At 44.3% G+C, this 23983-nt stretch overlaps 1 protein-coding gene across 1 annotated transcript in view; it reads left to right on the forward strand.

Moving 5' to 3' along the window:
• Positions 1–21235, forward strand: part of ubxn6 (UBX domain protein 6) — a 38283-nt gene extending 17048 nt beyond the window's left edge. The window contains exons 5-11 of the mRNA XM_086004898.1: positions 205–302; positions 2233–2308; positions 4157–4241; positions 5037–5256; positions 13998–14128; positions 15687–15832; positions 16497–21235. Coding sequence (XP_085861024.1) covers positions 205–302; positions 2233–2308; positions 4157–4241; positions 5037–5256; positions 13998–14128; positions 15687–15832; positions 16497–16622 — 882 coding nt within the window. The 3' untranslated portion in view covers positions 16623–21235. The remainder of the gene's footprint in view (positions 1–204; positions 303–2232; positions 2309–4156; positions 4242–5036; positions 5257–13997; positions 14129–15686; positions 15833–16496) is intronic.
• The last annotated feature ends 2748 nt before the right edge of the window (positions 21236–23983 follow it).

The following is a 23983-nucleotide window of genomic DNA, read 5'->3' on the forward strand; positions in this document are numbered from 1 at the left end:
GATATGTAAAAAGCACTTCAGTGGTTCTGCGTGTACTGTATGGCAATTTAGCCTTCAGTCACCTCTCCTAACACCCTCTCTTGGCTTGATGTCCATTCCCCTTGTTCTTTCTCAGTAAACTGTTTTGGGATGTTTTGGATATTGAAAGTGCAAGTTGTTGGGGTCGTGCACCCTTTCTAAATGGATCACATCTTTCCAATCTAGAAATTTGCTGACGATCCCATACGAGCCTCTATAATGATGATTCACACATTTAACAGGGATAAAGAAAAAATAAAGGTTGCTTGTGAAACTCTTGGCAAGTAAGTAAAGGACGAATGTGTCTGTTCCCTTGGATTAATTTCTAACTATGGAAATGTAATTGTGTTTGTCGTGTGCGTTTCTGTATCGGTCTCGGACTGTGCAATCGAGTACTGTGAAAGCACAAGCATGCATTGTTGCCAGATAGTTCGTCCACCTCAATATCTTATTGACCACTAAACTAGACTTTGATATATTGTTTAGATGACTAGTGAAATGAGTATAAGAGAAACTATTAATAAATATAAATAAAACTGTAACAGTTATACATTATTATAAAGTATTTATAGCACAGACACTGGTCATATGCCCAACTGGTCCATGCTGGTGTTTATGCTCCACACGAGCCTCCTCCCACACCTCTTCATCTAACCCTATCAACATCTAACCCTTCTATTCCTTACTCCCTCATGTGTTTATCTAGCTTCTCCGTAAATGCATCTATGCTATTTGCCTCAACTCCTCCTTGTGGTAGCGAGTTCCACGTTCTCACCACTCTCTGGGTGAAGAAGTTGCTCCTGAATTCCCTATTGGATTTATTAGTAATTCTTATATTTATGGCCCTTAGTTCTGGTCTCTCCCACAAGTGAAAACATCTTCTCCAAGTCTACCCTGTCAAACCCTTTCATAATCTTAAAGACCTCTATCAGGTCACCCTCAGTCTTTTCTCTTTTTCTAGAGAAAAGAGCCCCAGCTGTTCAATCTTTCCTGATGGGTATAATCTCAGTTCTGGTATCATTCTAGTAAACATTTTTTTCTCCTTCTCCAGTGCCTCTATGTCCTTTTAATAATCTGGAGACCAGAACGGTTCACAGTAAATTTCTTTGGTAAATTTCATCTCTGAGCCTTGCTCATCTCCTCCAGCCGTTGCGATACAGAGTGTTGCTTTTGTACCTCTCCTGATCTCTTTATCCATCTGACTGGGTGACTTGTTCTGTGAACAGTTTTGTGCTCCCCTGGATCCCTTGCCTTTTCCTGCAGTGGTGTGAGGTAACCATCTCCCTTTGCTCCTCCCCTCAGTAGCATGGTCAGGCCTGTCAACTCTCACTCAAAAGTTGCACATTTTGGCTTAAACATGTATCTTGTATTGTAACTTTCTCTTAAAAAATAAACACAGCCTCATGTGTTTAAAAGGGCTTATGATCTGTCTCCCTCTTTTTGATCAAGCATTCCACTCTGAATGTTTTCCCAACGTCAACAGTTCGAGAACAGTTGAGATCATAAGCTTGATGTGGTGGAAATGGCTGGTGTAATATTGTGTCCTGTAACCCTCCAGTACAACCTGCTGGCATTCTGACACTATTATTGTCCCTGTATCGACACACAAGATTGTTTAAACTTCTTGAAGTTTTAGTTTTAATGGGAATGGGGGAAGAAACAGCCAGTGGTGAAGGAATTAATGTGTTTTCCTCCTGATTTTTGATAAGTTCAGATCCATAAACACAAACGTTTGTACACTGGGTCTCCCATACTTGTTTCCTGGTTGTTATTATTTTGCATACTTTTATGTTTCATTTTTAACTTTCCTGTTAAACGTTTCTTTTAATTACTTGCCATTCCTTTAAATATCTTTTTGAATACCTCTCTCTCTCGCTACCGCGGTCTCGGCCTCGTGGTCTGTCTCTGCCTCGAGTTTGGTCTCTCTAGGTCTCTGCCTCTCTCTCTCGCTCTCTCTCTCGCGCTCTCTCTCTCTCTCGCTCGGTCTCTGCTTCTCTCCTGCCCGCCCCCTCGCACTCCTCCCTCTACCCCCCGCTGCCACTTGAAACATGAACCTGACCTTTGTCTCTTCAGATAATGACAGGCCTGCTGTGCATTTCCAGTGTTTCCAGCTGCTATTTCAATTTTCATTTTTTTCCCCCCTCTTTACAAAAAAAATTCTATAGAAGTAAACCAAGTTTCTGTGTTGTCCTTCAAACTTTGTTTAAATTACAGGTACATTGATAACATATGCAATAACCCCAGTGAAGAGAAATACAGAAAAATCAAGTTGCAAAATAAAGTCTTCCAGGTAAAAGTCCCAATTAATGTTCTTCTTTCACAGAATCACAGAAACCCCACAGTGCAGATAGAGGCCATTTCGGCCCATCGAGCCTGCACCGACACATATCCCACCCGATCCCCGTAACCCCTACACCAACACATATCCCACCCTATCCCTGTAACCCCACGTATTTAATCCCCCTAACACTAAGGGTCAATTTATCATAGCCAATCAACCATGACCCGCACATCTTTGGACTGTTTTCTGTCACAAAACCACTTGGTTTGGAGTGCTATCTTCAGCCCAGTGGTGGATTGTGATGCTTCACATCCAAGGCCAATAGTTGCTGGTTTTCATGGAAGAATGGATGGAATCGAAATACAATCTCAAAAACACTGGTAGAAATCCAGAGCCTCATTTAATAAAAATGGAATTTAACTGATTCAGTCACAGTAAATCAGTGACTCTATTTAAGACTCATTTCCAAGGGCAGGCAGTGTCACAGTTAACAGGAGCACTTAACCCTTGAGACAAAATGCTGAATGACTTTTTTAATTTCTTGAAAAATGTATTGAAGATGATGGATGTTAGTGCTGGCAGTGAACACTTTCCATTTTAGGCACCAAACACTTCCACATCAGGTACAGCATGGTTAGATGTGGAGTAAAGCTCCCTCTACTCCACGTCCCAAACTCAGTAGGGCATTCCCCTCCCCCCCCCCCCCCCCCCCCCCACACCTCACCCTCACCCCACTGCACCAGTGCAACATTTTCCCAGTTCCGAAAACAGCAGTCCTGCGGCCTCCCTGAATGAGATCCTCAATTTAATATGGAACCAGAACCAGAACCAGTTTAGTGATGTGGTACTGTGTGCATTAGGAACTGTGCATTAGGAACTGTATACAGACTGCCCAGTCATTTCACCAAAGACCCTGGCAGACATACAAGACCTGAAATGTGAAGAGTCTGGTGTCCGTGGGACATGTTACCAAGAAATGCAGAAAATTAGCATTACTGGCAGATGTGAATGACAAATGTTTGAATCCAAAGGATGCCTTAATCCCAACCTCCGAATAAAAGCTCCTATTATGCCAGAATGAATGTTCCCATTTCCCACTTTAGCTGTCACAAGCATAAGTACAGATGAGAGCTAATTAAATCCACTCGTCGCATCCTCTCCTAGAAATCTACAGTGTCCCCATTACGGAACCCAACTACCTCTTGAATGACTCTAGAGTTGTTTCATTTCCCTACCAGGAAGACCATTCCTGGTTTTAATTATTCTGAGTGAAGAAATGCATCCTGACATCAGTCTTTTAAATATTATACCTGCATCCCCCTTTGCCCTACAGTTATTTAACTTGGACTAGAGCTCTGGATTAATGTTTTCTATTCCAGTTTATATCTAATGAGGTTCCCTCTTGTCGTCCTTTCAATTCTGAGGAGTGCTGGTTTAACCTCACAACTCCATCCTCAGACACTCGATCAGTCTCTGCACCACCTCTCGGGCTTGGTGACTAGAACTGAAGTTAGTACCTATGGGAGGGGTCATGCCGGCCTCGCTCTGATTTTAGCAAAATGGCCCAGCATTGTATTAGTTTTGTTAATTGCTGCTCCATAATGCCTGGATGTGTTGAAAGTTGAGTCTACTGCCATGGTCATATCTTTTAGCTTCTTGCCTAGCTAGTTCACCACCATTTATTGCGTATACATCTGTCCTTTATGGACCCTCTGGGATTACCAAATTGTGATCGATTTGTCGACTTAACCTTTGTCTAAGTTTGTATTATTCTCATGGGCGAAAGTGAATTATGAAATTATTAGCAGTCAAATGTTTTCAGTAGGTGAATTTTAAAGAATTCTCTCTCCCTCCAAGGAAAAGATATCCAAACTGGAAGGAACATATGAATTTTTACAGTCGATTGGGTTTGAAAGGAAAATGCTGCCTGTATCAGGACAAGGTAACCATGAATCTTCAGTAACTCTCAATAGATTGTTCAGAGCTGTTTCTAAACTGTACGGAGCGCATTCAGCCATCTCCTGATCAGCCATTGTGTGGACCAGATCACTACCTGTTTGTGTTTGCTGTGGCCCTGTGTGTGTGCAAGTAGTAACATCAGTGCAGAAGTGAATTAGTGCTTGCTTTGAAAAGTGTGAATCTTAGTTGAATCTTTGGGCTGAAGTTTCCTCCAAAGGACTTTTTTCTATTCAACCAGAAAAAACATTAAAAACATTTTTTGACAGTCACTGTGCCCATCGTCGAATGACCTGAAGCGTCATTGAAATAAGACACCTTGATGAAAAAGCTCTTTTACCCGCCGCCCCCGCCCCCCCCCCCCCCAACCAATGTTCCCTTTAAGGGGCTGCGTGGCCCTGTCAAAATACCGCACTCCTGGCTTTTCAGTGGGGAAAAAACGCGCATGCCTGGTATTTTGAACAGGTCACACAACTCCTTAAAGGGGCCGCGCACCCCAAACAAATTAACGACAACATTGCCCCCACCTCCCCCTTTCATCAGTAAGTACCCAGTGAATGGCACATTTTCCAGGGGTTGGTGCCTTCAGTTTGGCTCTGGGGCTGGTCCAAAGTTGCAGCTTCCAATTACAATGAATGGAGCTGCTCTGCCGTAGTTAGCACTCCTGTCTGTTTGTGTCAGCACTGCAGGGAAGGAGAAACCAACAAAGTGGGATTTCAGTGGGGTAAGAAATTGACCTTTTATGGAACTTAACAAACCTTTATTATATTTTTATTTGTAGAAAATGAAGAAGATTTTTATGTGTTAAATGAGGAGTTTCTCACCACATTTGAAGAGCTTAGACAATATAAGGATGAACTTTTAAGTGCTGAGCCAGTTAGAGCACAATTGGACCGACGGATCAAAGTTTTTCGACCTTCACCCCAGGCAGCAAGATTTGAATTACCCAGCGACTTCTACAACCTGAGTGCTGAAGAAATTAAACGGGAGCAACTGATGAGGTGAGGCTTGATTCATACAATAGGGGCTGCTGGATTCAAATCTCTGGTTTAATAATTAGAGGAACAGTTGTATTTTTTAAAATTAGTTCTGTTTGGATGACGAAGGTCTGATCTCATCCTTCCAGAGTGCCAACCCCCAACCCTCTTCCCCACTGCAACCTTTTACATTCATCTGAACAGCTGAACTCTGCACTTTCTCGGTACTGCACTGAAGTGTCAGACTGCATCCTTGCGTGGTGGGGCTTGAACCCACCACCTTCTGACTCAGATCAGAGTGCTACCAACTGAGCCAAGCTGGCTCTCCGATCATTTTGGCCAAAAAATGCTTTGTTTCGAAAAAATCATTTAAAGGTTTGGGATTTGTTCTCTTTTTAGTACGTGTTCCAGTTGCAGAGTACAGTGGAGAGTCTGCTATCTGTTAGCTGCTTTACCAATTGTCAGCGACAGTTTTCATGGGACGGAGCCTTGTGCGAACGATGGCTCAATTTACAGCCTGCTAACACCCTATCTGTTTGTATTTAATCCCCTTTTCTTGGTGAATAAACCATATAATGTTTCTTTAGTCATGTAGGAATGTCTAGTTCCTATCCAAAAGACTGAGGTCCACTCAGGCAATCAAATAAACGAGGTTTAATGAAAACTAACAGAGTTTAACGGATAACTACAGGAGAACATCGAATATAGGTCTAGTCAGTTCGGAGGCTCCACGAGGACTGCTTGGGCGGTCCCGTGGCTGATGTCATGACGTCATCGCATTTTTCCCGCCGGTGGGGATCACGTGATGAACGGCGTGACATCGCGTTTACCCGCGCTATTAAAGTGATCGCGCTCTGCACATGTAAACAGTGAAAACAAAGATACAGACTCCGGCTGTAGCTAACATATTATTAAAGGGAATTATATACAATTGATCGGAGTCCCTTAGTGGCTCCGCCACATGTGGCCCCCCCCCCCCCCCTCCCAGAATTGTCTTTAATAGCAAAAGTAAAACGGAGAGGAGGCTTGACAAGCCTGTCAGATTGACTTCTGTAGCCTTGAAGTGGAAGCTGATGGGCGAGCTGGCAGGCGGTTGCGTTTGGTCTGGCACGGCGACTGTGGGCGGTCGGCCACGTTTCGGCGGTTGTGCGATCTCGACTGGGCGGTCAAGGTCCAAGTGAGCCGGCTTCAACCGGTCAACCGAAATGTGGTCCGGTTTACCTCCGACATTGACTGAAAAAGATTTGTCTCCTGGCTCTATCACGCGGAAAGGACCAGTGTAAGGGGGTTTGAGCGGATCCCGATGAGCGTCGTGGCGGATAAACACAGTCGGCGTTCTTCAGCTCAGCAAGCCGTGATGTGACGTAGGCACTGGAGCGAAACTTCTGGTGAGCTGCTGGGATGCGGACCATGGCTCTGTTGGAGTGGGAAGGAAATCCCCTGGTACGCGTAGCGGCTGGCCATATACGAGCTCCGCCGTGGACGATTGAAGATCTTCTTTAGGCGCCGTATGAAGACCCAAAAGGACCCATGGAAGCCTGTCCACCCAGCCCCCGCCTTGAAGGCTGGCTCGCAGTGCGGCCTTGAGCGACCTGTGGAATCGTTCGCACAGGCCGTTCGCCTGTGGATGGTAGGCAGTGGTGCAATGTAGCTTGACGCTGAGCCCCTGAGCCACAGCGTTCCAGAGCTCCGAAGAAAACTGCGGCCCACGATCAGACGAGATGTCCGCCGGTACCCCGAAACGGGCGACCCAAGAGGCGATGAATGCCCTGGCGACGTCTGCAGAAGTGGTGGATGACAAAGGAACCGCCTCCGGCCATCGAGTGGTGCGGTCCACCATTGTAAGAAGATGAGTAAACCCGTGCAAAGGCGGAAGTGGCCCCACCAGGTCCACATGCACATGATCAAACCTACGTTCCGGAACAGCGAAAGTGGCCAATGGAGCCTTGACGTGACACTGCACCTTGGCCTTTTGGCAGACCACGCAGGTGTTGGCCCAGTCGTGAACATCCATGTGCATGCCCCACCACACGAATTTGGACGACATCAGCCGTTGCGAGGCCTTCATGCCAGGGTGCGACAACCCGTGTATGGCGTCAAAAACTTTTCGGCACCAGGCGACCGGCACGATAGAGCGAGGATCTCCTACGGAGACGTCGCAGAGTAGCGTAGTGCCCGCGGCATGGAATTTGACGTCGGCCGCTTGGAGGCTAGAGGGGTTGGTTCTGTAAGATTGGACTTCCGGATCCGAGGCTTGATCCGCAGCCATGAGGGCATAGTCGATGCTGAGCTGGACTGCATGAACGGTCGCGCGGGAGAGGCAATCCGCCACCAAGTTGTCTTTACCGGACACATGCTGAATGTCAGTGGTGAATTCTGAGATAAACGTCAACTGACGTTGTGGCCGAGCTGACCACGGTATGGCGGTCTTGGCCATAGCGAACGTTAGTGGCTTATGGTCCACAAAAGCCATGAACGGATGTCCCTCTCGGAAGAACCGGAAATGGCGGATGGCCAGAAAAAGGGCCAGCAACTCCCGGTCGAACGTGCTGTACTTCCGTTCGTTTCGCCATAGTTGACGGCTGAAAAATGCCAGCGGTTGCCACGTCCCATGCACCCACTGTTCCTGCACTGCGCCGATGGCGTAGTCTGACGCGTCGGTGGTAAGGGCGATGGTGGCACCTGGCAGCGGGTGCGCCAACATGGTTGCGTTGGCTAAAGCGCCTTTTGTGTCGACGAACGCCCGGTCCATGTCGACCGTCCAGCTAATCGGATCCTTGCCGGACTTGCCCTTGAGGGCCTCGTACATGGGCTGCATGAGCAGAGCTGCATTAGGGATGAACCGGTGATAAAAAATTTACCATCCCGAGGAACTCCTGCAGGGCCTTTACGGTCTGCGAGCGCAGGAACGAAGTAACTGCCTCCACCTTCGTTTGCAGGGGAATTGCGCCGTCCGATGTGATGTGATGGCCTAAAAAATCAATCTGCTGCAGGCCGAACTGGCACTTGGCCGGGTTGATGATCAAGCCGTGTTGACTGAGGCGTCTGAAGAGGGTGCGCAAATGGCAGATGTGCTCCTCTTTATTAGGGCTGGTGATGAGGATATCGTCGAGGTAGATGAATAGAAACTTGAGGTCCCGAAGCACGGAGTCCATCAAGCGCTGGAAAGCCTGTGCAGCGTTCTTCAATCCAAACGGCATCCGCAGAAATTCAAACAGGCCGAATGGGGTGATGACTGCAGTTTTCGGGACGTCTTGCGGGTGTACGGGGACCTGGTGGTAGCCACGAACAAGGTCGACTTTTGAAAAAATGGTATTTCCCGCCAAATGGGCAGAGAAATCCTGAATGAGGGATCGGGTACCGATCAGGAGTAGAGGCGTCGGAAGGCCGCCATCAGCCGCCAGGTTTCGGAACAATGTGGAGAGGCGAAGACCAGGGACTATTTGACCGGCGAATAATCCCTAGCCGCTCCATCGTGTCAAACTCCGCTTTCGCAGCCGCGAGCTTGCCAGGTTCAAGGCGCTGGGCCCGTGCGTAGACCGGGGAGCCAGTAGTGGTGATGTGATGTTCGACACCATGTTTCGTGGCCGTGGAAGAGAAAGTGGGTCTGGTCAGGTCTGGGAAATCTCCGAGGAGGCGAGTGAAGTCATCCGGAGGTGGGAACGCACAGGAGACCGTGCGCGCCACGGTGTTATCGCGGTGGCACGGGATGGAGTGAAAAGTGGCCGCATTGATCAACCGGCGGTGCCGTACATCCACCAGGAGGCCGTTGGCGCACAAAAAATCAGCCCCGAGGATGGCTCGAGAGACTTTGGCCATGATGAAACCCCAGTAAAACCGCTGGCCGCTGAAGCACACTTGGACCTGCCATCTTCCGAAGGTCCGAATGGCTCCGCCATTGGCCGCCTCGAGGGAGGGGCCGTGCCCCCCCGGCTTATAGATCAAGATTTGACGTGGGTAGGATGCTACACTGCGCCCCGGTGTCGCAGAGGAAACGTCGACCAGATAGGGAGTCGGTGATGGAGTTTTCCCGAATTACCGATTGCCATCGCAGCCACGGGGCCTCGTTATAACCGGTCCTCTTTCGACAGGGCGGCTGCTGGGTTTTTTTTTGAGCGAAAAGCTGCAGGGAGGGCGGCAGCATCTTGCTTTCGCGCCAAAACGGGCGTGGTAAAAGCACAACCCCGCAGGTTGAGGGGCTGGAGCAGCGTCTGTGGGGGATGGGCGCCTCGTGGCAGCGCAGCACTGCTGTGTCACCGCAAAGATCTTGTCCGCTTCGGCAGCCAGCTCTGCGCAGTCTGTGACTTCAACCTGGCTAGGGCAGCCTGAACTTGCTCCGGTAGCTGGCTGAGGAATAGCTCCCTGAAGAGGAAGCATTCTGGTTCGGAGCCCAGGAGCGTGAGCATTTGGCTCATGAGCTCGGACGGCTTGGAGTCCCCGAGGCCGGGCATATTGAGCTGCCGGCGGGTGCACTCCGACTTCGTGAGCCCGAAGACCTGTAACATCCGCGCCTTTATCGTTTCATACTTGCGATCTTCTGGTGGATTACCAAGCAGGCTGACGATCCACGAGGCTGTGGCGCTGTCGAGGGCGGAGACCACAATAGTAATGGGTCTGATCCGCAACGATGTTAGCTTCAAAGCAATGGCGTTCGATTCCATGTTCAGTAACTTCTGCGAAAACCATTTGCAAAAGTCGGGGTCACCAATGTAGGAATGTCTAGTTCCTATCCAAAAGACTGAGGTCCACTCAGGCGATCAAATAAACGAGGTTTAATGAAAACTAACAGTTTAACGGATAACTACAGGAGAATATCGAATATAGGTCTAGTCAGTTCGGAGGCTCCACGAGGACTGCTTGGGCGGTCCCGTGGCTGACGTCATGACGTTTTTCCCGCCGGTGGGGGATCACGTGATGAACGGCGTGATGTCATCGCGTTTACCTGCGCTATTAAAGTGATCGCGCTCTGTACATGTAAACAGTGAAAACAAAGATACAGACTTAGGCTGTAGCTAACATTATTAAAGGGACTTATATTGTGGGGGACTACGGTCTCCCGCGTAAAGAAATAGGTCTTTACTCCAACTCTCTCAATACAGTACTGAATTCGTGAAGCCTGCGAACCTGTGATGACTCACGGATTGATCACCTGCTGGAACCTGGTTGGTTTTCCTTCTATCAGCAGCAGGCAAGTCTGAACGTGCCTTATTCCTCTCAGCTTGCAACTGTCTTGCGGGGGGAGGGGGAATACAGCAGTTAAAAGGGGATTATACAGGTTTATCTACATACACAGTGTTTCCCCAATGTGGCAATGCCACAATATACAAATATTGATCGGAGTCCCTTAGTGGCTCTGGCACAGTCACTTGTATTGTACTTGTACTTGTCCTCATTTCTGTGTTGAGGGTGTTGCTGTAACATTTGGGGACTTGATTATCCATCAATTACCATTAGCCAGTGGGGGAGGGGGTGGTGGTTTTTCAACTATTCTGCAATATATGACGGGTGTCTAAAAGCTGGGCAAAGAGGTCGGTTTATCCTAATATCTCCTTCCTTAGCTCGGTGATAATTTTTGTCAGATTGCACTCCTATGACGTGCCTTGGGACGTTTTCCTAAGTTAAAGGCACTATATAAATGCAAGTCATTTATTATTAAGCAGTGGGGGTTGGTTTTCCACTGTTCTGCATTATAGATCAGTGAAACGGGTTTACATTCTTGGTGCTCCTCACAGTGAGTTACAGATCTCGGCCTTGCGTCCCACTGGGTTCAGCTACTGCTGTGTAAGAATTGGTGAAAGTTTCTTCACTGGCACAAAACCCTCTCTGTCTTGATCCTGATATAAACTGCTTTAATATTGTGTTGGGTGTTGCCAGCTCCTGACACACGAGCCTTCCTGTGGATAGCCTTTGCAAGTTTATCTTTGGCGTTGTCATCAGCTGTGCAAGATGTGCGCGTCAGAAGTGGTGTCACTTGCACAGCAATCTGACAAAAGCAAAGTTGTTTTAAGAGATCAACTTTAAGAGTATATGTCCACGAGGATGGCTATTGGGGGAGGGGGGGGGGATTATTTGTTTAATTGCCTTTTTCTATGGTGGTGATGCCTCTCTCTGAGTGACCCCGAGTAGCAAAACATGGCATTAACCGACTGTATGAATAACGTCACAGCAGCAGCGACGACTCTTGTACAACTGGCAAATCCGAAGATTTTATAGAAGTTATTGACTGGCAGTTTTTACTTTTTGAGAATTGAATAGCATTGCCAACCTCTGGTTGTGACCCTCTTTCCTCCAAATTATGAACAGAATGTGCCAGTGTTTCTTTGCAGTGGTCACTAAGGGTTACACACGAGAGCAGACAGCATTGCCAAAACATGCGCTTTTCGAAAGCAGTCCTAGGCCGCGCCCAAGTGGGAGGATCAAGTTTGTACTGAAGCAAAGCTGAGGGCAACTCTTTCAGTTCCACTTCAGTGCTGCGTTGAGACACTGTTTCGAGAATCGTGAGTGTTGTCAATGCTGAGCAGGTGAACAGGCCCTATTAACCTCTGCTTATGTTGCTTTTTTTTGACAATTTTCTTTGCCCCTAAGCTCTGTACACAGGATGCTGCCTGAGATTGGGAACTAGATGTTGGGATTCATAGGTGCCAATCTGTATCTTGCCATACTGGCACAGTTTTTGCACCTCCATGGCACTGTGCTAATTTGGCTTTAAATTGTTCAAGTTGTTGTCGATTCTCTGACCCTTTGTTGCACCATTTTTGTATAACTTTCCAAGCCATAAATAGTTTCTCCCCTTTTGATAACCAAGAGTGTGCTGTGTTCAGCAATGGCATGGAGTTCTGTACGGACTTCCCCATCCCATTTTCCCCTTCTTTGCTTGCTCCTGACGATGTCTCCTGGAATACAGCTCCATGAGCACTGGCAGCCGTCCAGTACCTTGCCCACATTGTCATTCTTTCCACAACCTCTGCCACCAAAATCAGATTAACTGGTTATTGTTTGTGGGGACTTTGCTGTATGCAAATTCACTCCCATGGTTGCCTACAAAAACCGTGACTGCACTTCAAAAAGTAATTCATTGGTTGTAAAGTACTTAGGGGGGGTCCTGAAGACAGGAAAGCCACTACATAAATACAATGGCCCAGAACTTGGTGTCGGGGGCTTGCCGCGCGTGCAAGCCACCGATGTGCGCGCACCCTGCGCGCAGACATCTGAAACCTGGCCCGCAGTGGATTTCCTTTCACAGGCCAGGTTCAGCTGTCGGCGCGCTGTGCTAACCTGACCCAGCGGCGTAGTTAGTGCGATGTGCCAGCTGGGATCAGGTGAGCACTGTTCAGCCAATCAGGGGAGGGGAAACTTCATTCATAAGTTTGAGAGTAAGAACTGTCAAACTCATGAAGTACTGCACCCCAAAACACTACTTAAACTTTAAATAAAATTTAAAAAAACATCCCAATCATTAAATTAAGTATAAATAAGTTTAAAAAAAATAATTTAAACTTAATTTATTTTTTTCAAAAAAAAAAAAAAAATTTAGTAAAAAGGGTCTAAAACTAAACGTACCTTATTGTAGATTCTTTAAAATAATAAACCTGTGGGGGGGGAAAACAATTCTAAATTGCACTAAAACACCACTTGCCTGTAAAAATAAATACTTACGTGTGCTTTTTACAAGCGTAAAGACCGGAGGCCTTTAGACATGCGCAAATCCCCCAAAACAGAGGAAATCCAAGACGCACGCGCTGCCCCCTACAGCGCACGCGCTAGCCTCTTCAACTCTTGGGTGAGAGGAGAGGAAATGCCGGTTTTCAGCGCATGCGCTGTGCATGCTGAACACCGGCATTTCCTCCGGCCAGACGCGCGAGTACCCCTTCCGTACTCACGCGTTTGGGGAGGAATTTCTGCCCCAATGTTGTTCTTTCCATTGAGTGTTATCACAATTGACTTAAATCCTGTCCCTGTCCTATCTCCAAATGTATGTAATTTCCAGCATGAGTCATTGGCTAGTGATGGGAAAAGTGAACCCTGGATGATACGACTACACTTCGAGTACTGTGCTCTGTTCTGGTCTCCATATTATAGAAAGGATATAGAAGCACTGTAGAAGGTGCAAAAATAATTTTAAAAGGATGAAACCGGAACCGAGTGGTTATAATTGGCAGGAAAGACTCAACAGGCTGGGGTAGAGAAGGTTGAGAGGTGACCTAATAGAGGTCTTTAAAATTAAGGGTTTCAATGGGGTAGATGCAGAGAAGATGTTTCCACTTGTGGGGGAGTCTAAAATAAGGGGTCATAAATATAATATAGTCACCAATAAATCCAGTAAGGAATTCAGGAGAAATTTCTTTACCCAGAGTGGTTTCAATGTGGAACTCGCTACCACATGGAGTAGTTGAGGTGAATAGCATAGATACATTTAAGGGGAAGCTAGAGAAGTACATGAGGGAGAAGGGAATAGAAGGATATGTTGATGGGGGAGATGAAGTAAGGTGGGAGGAGGCTCGTGTGGTGCATAAACACAGGCATAGACCAGTTCGGATGAATGGCCTGTTTCTGTGCTGTAAAAACTGTCATTTCTTTCCCCTCCCTTCCCAGGAACATTGAGGCTATTGGTAGCATCCCTACTGTCGCCTGGCTGAGAGCTTACTTGGCTCAGACCCAGAATCGAACCTGGTCTTTATGCCGGTGCCACAGTGGGTGATGCATTGTCTGTGTAGATCTTTGTTGTATTAATTAAAGTAATGCGGCAATTGGATGTTTTATGGCAGATCAGAAGCTGTGGAAAAGACGATCATGCTGAGAACTAAAGTCATGAGGGAGAGAGATGAGCAGAGGGAGTTGAAGAAATATAACTACACCCTCTTGCGCATCAGGTTCCCAGATGGATACATTTTACAAGGTAATCTCCTTTTGGAAATCTGCAGTCAGTCTGACCATACTCCTATGGACTGTTAAATCCCAAGAAAGGTGTTGCTTCACGATTTCTTGATTTAAATCATCTTCACTCCAATTCCTTTAAACCTTGGTAGTGTCCTGTATTAAATTAATTAACTTTATTTTATAAAAGATGAACAAGTGAATACTTGATAGAATTTTCACTGTAAATATATATGCATTATATTATGTAGCTGCTGGAATGAAATAAAACAATAAAAGGTCACAATCTATACATTTATTCTTTTCTAGATTGTTTTATATGCAGATCATTTCTGTCTTGTGATCTTTTCTAACTGCAGGAGCTAGTGTTCAATGGCCCAGAAATTCGGGTCGGGGGCTTCCCGCGGGTGCAAGCCCCCGACCTACACTTACATATCGCGCTGACATTTGAAGACTGGGCCTGCGTGGATTTCCGGTCTGTGGCCCGGTTCAGCTCCCGACGCGCTGTGCGTACGTGATCCAGCGGCGTACTTAGTGCGATGAGCCGGCTGGGATCACGTGAGCACTGGGCAACCAATGGGAGTTTGCAAAAGTCCATTCATGAGTTAGACATAAGACCTGTCAAACTCATGAAAACTCCGGGCGCCCAAAACAGTACTTAAACTTCAAATAAAAGGTTTTTAAAAATCCCACTAATTAAATGAACTATTATTAACTGTAAAAAAACTATTTTAAACAATTATTCAAATTTCTGCAAAAACATTTTTTTCAAGAAATCGGGTCCAAAAATACACTTACCTTACTGTAAATTCTTAAAAAATAATAAACCTGTGGAAAAAAATTTCTAACTTTAATTATTAGACCACTTACCTTTTAAAACTAAGCCCTTACGTCTGCTTTTTTCATTCGTAAAAAGTGAAGGCCTTCACGCACGGACAAACCTGTCAAAAAAAAACGAAGTTCAACGCGTACGCACTGCCTGAAACGTCGCACGGGAACTGCCTCTTAACTCCTTGGTTCAGAGGAGAGGAAATGCCGGTTTTCTGTGCATACGCTGTGCATGCTGAAATCCGGCACTTCCAACGGGCCCACGCGTGAGTACCCCGTCCGTACTCGCGCGTTGGGACCCGAATTACTGAGCCAATAACTTTTTGTAAAGATTTCAAGTGACTCGATTCTCCTCTCCTCTACTAATGACTATTTCTAATCATTTAAATGCCCTTTGGGCTTATTTCTCATTCCTACATTCTCCACATGTGTGAAAAGGCTACACACCTTTTTTAAGGCATAGATCACAGCACTCTCCTTATCAGGATTTCAAATTTGTTTAGGCAAGGGAATTGAATACTTGTATTTCAATGTGTTGACATGAGCTTGATAGAATAATGCAATGTTTTTTTGAATAAAATGATGTTTATAACCCTAACAGTTTTAGGAAATGTGTGTTGCACTCTGCTGAGGCCATCAATGTCTGATAACTAAAGCTGACGTATCAACCTTTGTGCCGCATGTAGGGCAAATGTAAATGTGAATCTCTGCCTTTTGGTGTTAAATTTATTAAGCGCATTCCTTTCTTCCAGGAACATTCTATGCACGAGAGAGGGTTTTAGCTCTTCGTGAATTTATCCACGGTGTTCTGGAAAATGACTGGATTCCATTTGAACTGGTGGCCCCTGGAGGACAGAAACTGAAGGATGAATCTGCAATGTTTATTGAAGTGGGATTGGTAAACTGCTTTACAATTTCCCTATTCTATTTTGTGTTTCTCCCTTTTCCCTTCAGTCAGAGGTGGTGGGTGGGGGTGTCTCCCCGTTCCTTGGCCTCTGGTGAAGCCTGTTGAAAACAATTAGCCAGGAGGTGCTCTGGGTGATCTGTTCCTCCCCCACCTCTTACACTGAGGAACCATCTGGCCTTTTGGGTGTAGCAAGATGTTCAAATTTGCTGTCTTCAGCATCAGGAAGGGGGTTGGAGTGTTACTTATTTTGTTACCTATTTTTAGCATTTTCCTATCTAGAGGATAGGAAATGGCACAAATGCCAGCATCTACTAGGATGGTGCTCGTGTTCCATGGGCACAAGGCTGATGTTGAACGTGGCAAAGGATTGACTGGTGAAATGAAAAGAAACGGTAAACGCTGGCTAACGTTTCAAGTAATGACCTTTTATCAGAACTGCTTTCCAGTTTCCACTCCTAACCCTATCTGTACAGATGCAGATGTGAATTTCCAGTATCTTTGTTTTTATTCATGATCATCTGATATGTGTACAAGCTGAGACTTCTTTGTGTTGGAAGGAGGGGGGTGGAGGTTTTATCCAGTCAGAAGGAGTACTGTCTTCAAGACCAATGTCCCATTAAACTTGCAGCATCGACATTTGCTCTGTTGTTTTCAGGTTCCTGCTGCATTGCTGACTTTGACGTGGGATGCAGAGGTTCTAGCAGATCTCGAGGCTGCAGGACAAAGTCAAACCAACATGCTAAAAGGAGAACTACTGTCTAACGTCCAAACACTTGTATAAGTAAAAATGGACTTTGAATGCTCAGTTGAATATTGTATGTAAATTTTATTTTATACTGTATAATATAATATAAATGGAGTCATGTTAATACTGTATCATAGAGGAGGGGAGAAATCAAGAATTTTTCTGGAGCCATTTGAAGTAACGTGATTCGAGGCAGGCCGGTGACAGTACAGGAAACTTTGTGCTATCCGGCACTGACGGGACCGAGCTGTTGCCGGCACTGACGGGACCGAGCTGTTGCCGTCCCGTCAAAACTGCCGGACAAACCAGCGCTAATGTTGAAACATAGAGATTTTGAGCTCCGTATCTGGCAACAAACCCCAGCTTCTAAACAGTCGGCCGTACCTTGCAAGCGTCTCTGTAGCTTAGCAACAGCTTCAGCGAGACCTTGCAGAGCCTGACTGGTGGAAAAAAAAACTAACGAAACGGCTCCTGATTTTTGCCGGTGGCTCGAGCATTCCGGACAGTTAACCTCCGGATAAACCAAAGTTTCCTGTACATTGCTGTATTAATACACCATACAATGCAGCAGTTGGATGCAGTTTCCTAGATACCAGGTTCTTGCTCTTGGCCTGGCCCATTTAAGGAGATACTTCCCAAAGGGCAGAAGAACTGAATGGGTTTGAATCTAGGTTGCACAGTGTAACCCCAGTTAGTAGAGAGTTATGTTGAAATGGAACAACTCTTAGTTGAGAAGTTCTGCACGTCAACAGTTTAAACTAATGAGTGGAAGAGCGTACTTTCCAAAAATAAATGGACCTTCTGGTTACAGAGAAGGCAACAGGCAAAGATTTGAGACCATTGATTAAACCGATGGTGCTAAACTTAGTTTTGAACAGGATCTGGTCTTGGTGTTAATTTAACCATATGTTATTCACCAATCATGTGCTGCATTTAGTATTCCAGTACCGGGGACTGCTGTTGAGTAGGTTGAATGATATTCACTGCCTCTTTACCCATTGACCTCCATCTCTGAGTTCAGATAATTTATTTGTGATACTGTCTAAACCCCATGATAGAATTGTAGCTGGTTCTTGCTGAGGTTTGTTTTATATTCTGTGATGTTTGCAGTGTGATAAATAAAAGTCTGCTTTGAACTGCCAAAAGTTATCCTTTGTACCTTGTCTCATAGTTTCAGAAAAGAACCAGATCTTGCAAAAAACGACCCGAGTGGCTCCGTTACCATGAACACATCAAATTAAATTAGCATTGGCAGTGGTGACATCACTAAGAAGGGACCATTGCAGGATAAAGTGGGCTGCCGGAAGCCCCATGTGTTTTCCCTTTTCTGTGTGCAAGTCTGCGAGCCTGCAGTACAAATCGAAGCAGTTTAATAACAGCATATTGTATGCCAGCTCAGGTGAAAGCATACGTGAGCCATTGAGTGGAGTCAGAGGAAGGCTAAGTTTACACAGCAACCTACCATTGAGTCAAAGTGTTTCCCTTTGGGCTGTATTCGTTCACCTGCTGGCTGGCCTGCTAGGTATTCCTAGCATTTCCTGTTCTTATCTGGGTTGTAGAATTCAAACCATCTTTTGGCTGTTATTCTGAGGGTGAACTGTGATGCTATAATTTCCCTACATTCTTAATGTCTAGTTTTTCCCTGTAAACCATTCCACTCCTCCTGTTTCGTTTGAAGTAAGCCTGCCATGATACAGTATTAATTTGTACCCCATAGCACGCCTTCCTCTACAATATTGCTTATTTAGCAACAAATTCAATATTATTCTTTGGCTAACAATGCAGTATGTGCAACACTTAACATTTTAAGTAATTTATTATGTAAATGAGATTTCTAAAAGGTGTTTCATACTGTAATTTTAATAAATGATAGTGTATAGTTGAACACTGAGGGGAAAAGAGGAAGTGTTTTAACAAAAGACAGGATACAGGTGTCCTCCAAGTGTGAGCGAATGGCAGGGCTTACTCGGTAAATGACACACAAATATTTGCATTTATATGGCACCTAATCATGCAGAGACATTTCAAAGCACTTGTCAGTTGAATTGCTTTTTGAAGTATGGTGCCTCTTGCGTAGGCAAGCCGGTGTGGAACTAAGCCATACAAACCAGGAAAGGCACGGGTGCCATCACTTCTTTCCGCTGAGTTTGCCGATTTTAGTGGGTGAAAGTGGTACAGATGCTGCCATTGGCCTCTGCATTCTTGGACTGGGGTAGGAGGGAGAAATATAGGCCTGGGTTCCTGCTCCTAATTATGTAATGCGAGTGGATTTGCTCTTAATCCTCAGTTGAATTGTTTGCCAAAACTCAGTCATAGGTTATGTGTAGCCAGTGCTCATAGATTAGTCCCCAACAAATATTGGGGAGTGGGTTGGGAATCATCACTGCACTGTTGCCTGTGTGTCAAAAGGTTGTGGGTTCAAGTCCCACCCCACAAGAACATAATCTAGGTTGCCCTATCAGTGCAGTGGAATGGGAGTATGCATTATTGGAGGTGCTGTTTTTCAGATGAGACATTAAACTGAGGCCATTTGTCTGCTCCCGTGGCACTATTCGAAGAGGAGTAGAGGGCATTCTCCCAGTGTCCTGGTCAACATTTATCCTTCACCATAAACAGATTAATTGGTCATCGCTGTTTATGGGACCTTGCTGTGTACAAATTGGTTTCTGCATTTACTTACAAAATAGTGACATTGCAAAAGTAATCCATCGACTGTAAAGCGCCTGAGGATGTGAAAGGTGCAATATAAATGCAAGTTCTTTTCTTTATAACACTTGGTATTGCGCCAGGAAATGAAGCATAACATTTGAAAACTGGTGGAATTCTGCTTTTTTTTGTTTAAAAAAAAAAGCATAAAAATAACTTGTAAATGTAGTTCTACTTTATTTATAAAATTGCTAGATCTGAACTGTTTTAAATACAAATTATAAACTCCACTTCTGGATCTTCCTGCCATTTCCGGTTGGAGAACAAATTTCTAAAAGTGTGATTTCAACAGTGGCTTTTACAATAATTTGGCATTTCTGTCCAAATACTGATTATTTGCATGTCAATTTACTGAATGTTTGGTTATACACATGGCCTGCCCACACTGTTTGCCAAACATATTTTGAGCAGCTTTAAGTTTCTTTGGTCAGCTGGCTATGCTTGGAGTGTTTTAATTGCTTCGGCTGCATACCATACCTTACTGTTACTGGAACTGTTAATGGGTCAGGGACCAGCCTCCATCTGTGCATTGAATGCAGGCTGAGCTGTTATACTTATGTTGGAGATGTGAAGCAAATACTGACCAATTGAACCTTTTAGAATTCTTAATTTGATGGAGTTCACTGCAGGCTGACAATTACATCATATACATGAAAAGGGAGCGCTTACCCAGTAACTGCATATTTCTACAGTGAGCGAGGTCTCCCATTAGTGCTGCACATCTATTCAAAATGGTCTTGTGTTCAAAACTAAACCAAACTGAGATTAGATCAAAGTACTGAACCTTGATTACAGAACCCATCCTAAATCTTTTTCAAGGCAGTTACCTATGTTTGTCAATCATTACTTTAAAAAAAATTAAGCTTTGGTTCCATAAGAACATTAGAAATAAGAGCAGGATTAGGCCATACGGCCCCTCGAGCCTGCTCCGCCATTCAGTAAGATCATGGCTGGTCATCGACCTCAACTCCACTTCCAGTCAAGAAGTTTCCTTGTTTTAAACTTGCAAAGCAGCATAGATCCATACTGCCAAGGGCCTTGTAGTATTTCATTTTGAGTTTAGGCCCAAAAGAGGCACTATCCATTTAGTTTCTTCTCTTCCCTCCTCAGTGCTGACTCTTCCTGGGGTACAGTTCAACAAGTGCTATCAGTTCTCCAGTAACACAGGGTGGTTTTTATGTGAGAGCTGAAACTGTGATTGTTGTGGGCAGGGTTTTGCCAACTGTGGAGTAACACAGCCGAGCCCAGTGTTTTTCTTGGCCGCTCTTCATTTTGGTGTTTGTTCTTGGGACCGATTTTATTTCCTTTTTTAGCCTGGGCACTGCGGCTAATTAGTGTAACCTTGCAGCCAGGCCATCCGTTCAGATTTGTTATTAATGACAACTACTACTGAACCAGACAGTAACTATTCTTTAAAATGTTGTAAAGCTGAAAATTGTATTACCAAACTGCTATGTTTAATGTATATTAATGACTTGCTCCACACCAAAAATTGGAAGACTTTTGACATGCTGTAAATTAAAATGAGTTTAAAATGGGGGACATCTTTACTCGCAGGGAGAGAAGAGTTATTGTCAGTTTTTGATCTTGTTAATGATGCAGCAACAGAAATCACTGCATACATTTTAATAATGACTGCACTTTAATTACTGTGGCATTTGTACTTCAATGAAATTGTGCTGTGGAAAAATATCTTAATTTGCAGGAGCTAATCATTTTTGTAACTTCCCCCCCCCCCATAACTAGTCACTTGCTCCATATATTTAACAAAGATAAATTATTATATAGCTAAGAATGAAGCTACTGCTGATTGATTTTACTGATTGAAGGCTAGAGGTGTTGAATAATGTACTAAAGTTTTGCACATTATGGTTATGTAATATTGCTGTAGTTTTCATACACTACCTACTCAAGTAATAAACTAATTGCATTTAGCAATTCAACTGTTTGTCTTTAATATACTTTCACGTTAGTGGGTTAACTGCATCCTAGATGCATATACTATAGTCTGGTTTTCCTTTTGCATTCCAAACAAAATTTGATTATTTGAAGTTTATCACATGCTCTGCTTGTTCCTCACTGAGCAAAGGTAATGAGAAATGGTCATGCAGATCATGCAGCCCAGGTTTGCTTCCTAGTCTGTGCCAAGACAAATGAGAGGGTCCCAGTTAAGGAACATTTAGAAAGTTTTGACTTGTGCTAAAACATTTACTTCACTATTGTATCTTTTTATGCAGATTCATCTCTTGCATAAAATCCAGTATTCCATTACCTATATCCAAATCATTAATTTATGCAGGGGTCTCAGAACAAAATCAGATGCCATTACCCAGTCTTAACCAAAGTGCTCGTTTACTCCCTTCTAACCAATTTTAGAATCAAATTTGCTACTCTTCCCTGAATTCCATACCATTTAATCTTCCCTGCCCTTGTCAAAGGCTTTGAGTCAGTGTAAACCTCAGCATTGCATGCTCTCTCCTCTCTTTCCCCCCCCCCCCCCCCGCACATTTCATTAACAAGCCACTCTCAGGGTAAATGGTGTACGCACAGCATGGTATTGAGTAAATTCTCACCCCTTCACACTTTATTATCCTTGTTGCACCCCTGCAAAGCAGCTGGTGCCAGGGTAGACTGCCACAGGCACCAGGAGTCCTAATTCATTTAGGCTTTAGGATCATGAGCTTCTTCCCATACACATTGATCAGGGATCAGCAGGAGGACACATTGTAGGTTGTATAAACATTGATCTAGATTAAAAGGCAAATGCCAAAGAATTCTAAAGTATCATGATTTTTGCTCAATTCTCATCACTCAACATTTTCCTCCAAATAAATTAATTAATTCAACAAATATAACTGGCAGCCATGGCTCAGTTGGTAGCACCCTTGCTTGAGTCAAGATTATGGGTCCCACTCGAGACTTGAGCACAAAAATCTAGGTTGACACTCGAGTGCAGTATTGAGAGTTGCCATCTTTCATGAGACATTTGCCATCTGTGCTCTCCGGTGGACATGAGATCTATGGCATTTTGAAGAGGAGGGGTGTTCTCTCCAGTGTCCCTGAATCAACATCACAAACATATGATCTGATTATTACATTGCTGATTTTAGGAACTTGCTGTGTGCAAATTGGCTGTCATATTTCCTACATTACAACTGTAACTACACTTAGTGCTTATGACATCCAGTGGTCATAAAAGGTGCTATATAAATGCAAGTCTTTCTTTCAACAAGACCATCATCTCACTTGTGAACAGGTGTTGATTTTGATATAAACTAGACACTTAAATACACACCATCCCCTTTAACACAATTATTGGAAATTCAAACATATGCATCCAACAAATGGTAAGACCAGTCTCCAAGCTCCCATTGCAATAGCAACTAATGTCCACATGTCACCTTTGGGTAGTTGTATTGCAGTAACCTTAGTACAAGTTTGTAAAAATGGATTGGGGTTCAAAGTCTATTACACTCTCACTATTCATCTGACAGACAATTGCAGTGACCAACTTCCAAATAACCCATGTGCACCTGATGTATTAAGTAATTTTAAGAGCACTCACTTGTGGGTGCTGGAAGGAGGGGGCAAGGAGAAATAAAATGGATGAAAATCAACATCCATTAATGAGAATATAAAAAGTTAGAGGTGTTCCAAAAATAGGTCATTTTCTACAAGTAAATAGCATTACAAACTAGGTTTCTCATTGCAGATGAATGGCACTGTGAAAAGGGTAGGTTGTATTGCAGTAAATGTCAAGTTAAATAAAATTAGCAATAATACTGTGGAGGATGAATTCCTGGAGTGTGTACAAGATTTTTTTTTAGACCAGTACATTGAGGAGCCAACTAGGAAACAGGCTATCCTAGATTGGGCATTGTGCAATGAGAAGGGGTTAATTAATAATCTTGTGCAGGGTCCTTTAGGGAAGAGTGACCATAACATGATAGAATTCTTCATTACAATGGAAAGTGAAAGTCCAATCCAAAACTAGGGTCCTAAATCGAAAAGGAAACTACAATGGTATGAGGAGTGAGTTGGCTATGATAGATTGGGGAGCTTCATTAAAAGGCATGACAGTGGATAGGCAATAGCCAACATTTAAGGAACAAATGCATGATTGGCAACAGTTATACATTCCTTTCTGGTGCAAAAACACAAAAGGAAAAGCAGCCCAACCATGGCTAACAAAAGAAATTAAGGATAGTATTAGATCCAAAGAGTCGTCATATAAAGTTGCCAGAAAAAGTAGCAAGCCTGAGGATTGGGAACAGTTTAGAGTTCAGCAAAAAAGGGCCAAAAGATTGATTAAGAGGGGAAAAATAGAGTACAAGAGTAAACTTGCAAGGAACATAAAAGTGGACTGTAAAAGCTTCTACAAGTATGTAAAAAAAGGATCAGTGAAGACAAATGTAGGTCCCTTACAGTCAAACAGGAGAAATTAAACATATACTTTGGTTCAGTCTTCACAGAAGAGGACACAAATAACTTCCTAGAAATGCTAGGAAACCAAGGGTCTAGTGAGGAGGAAATTAGTATTAGTAAAAAAAAGTGCTGGAGAAATTAATGGGACTGAAAGCTGATAAATCCCCAGGGCCTGATAATCTGCATCCCAGAGTACTAAAAGAGGTAGCCATGGAAATAGTGGATGCATTGGTTGTCATCTTCCAAAATTCTATATAGATTATGAA

This window comes from Somniosus microcephalus, chromosome 13 (genome assembly GCF_052327205.1).
Source record: "Somniosus microcephalus isolate GS21.2 chromosome 13, FLI_Smic_1.0, whole genome shotgun sequence".
Taxonomy (NCBI): Eukaryota; Metazoa; Chordata; class Chondrichthyes; order Squaliformes; family Somniosidae; genus Somniosus; species Somniosus microcephalus.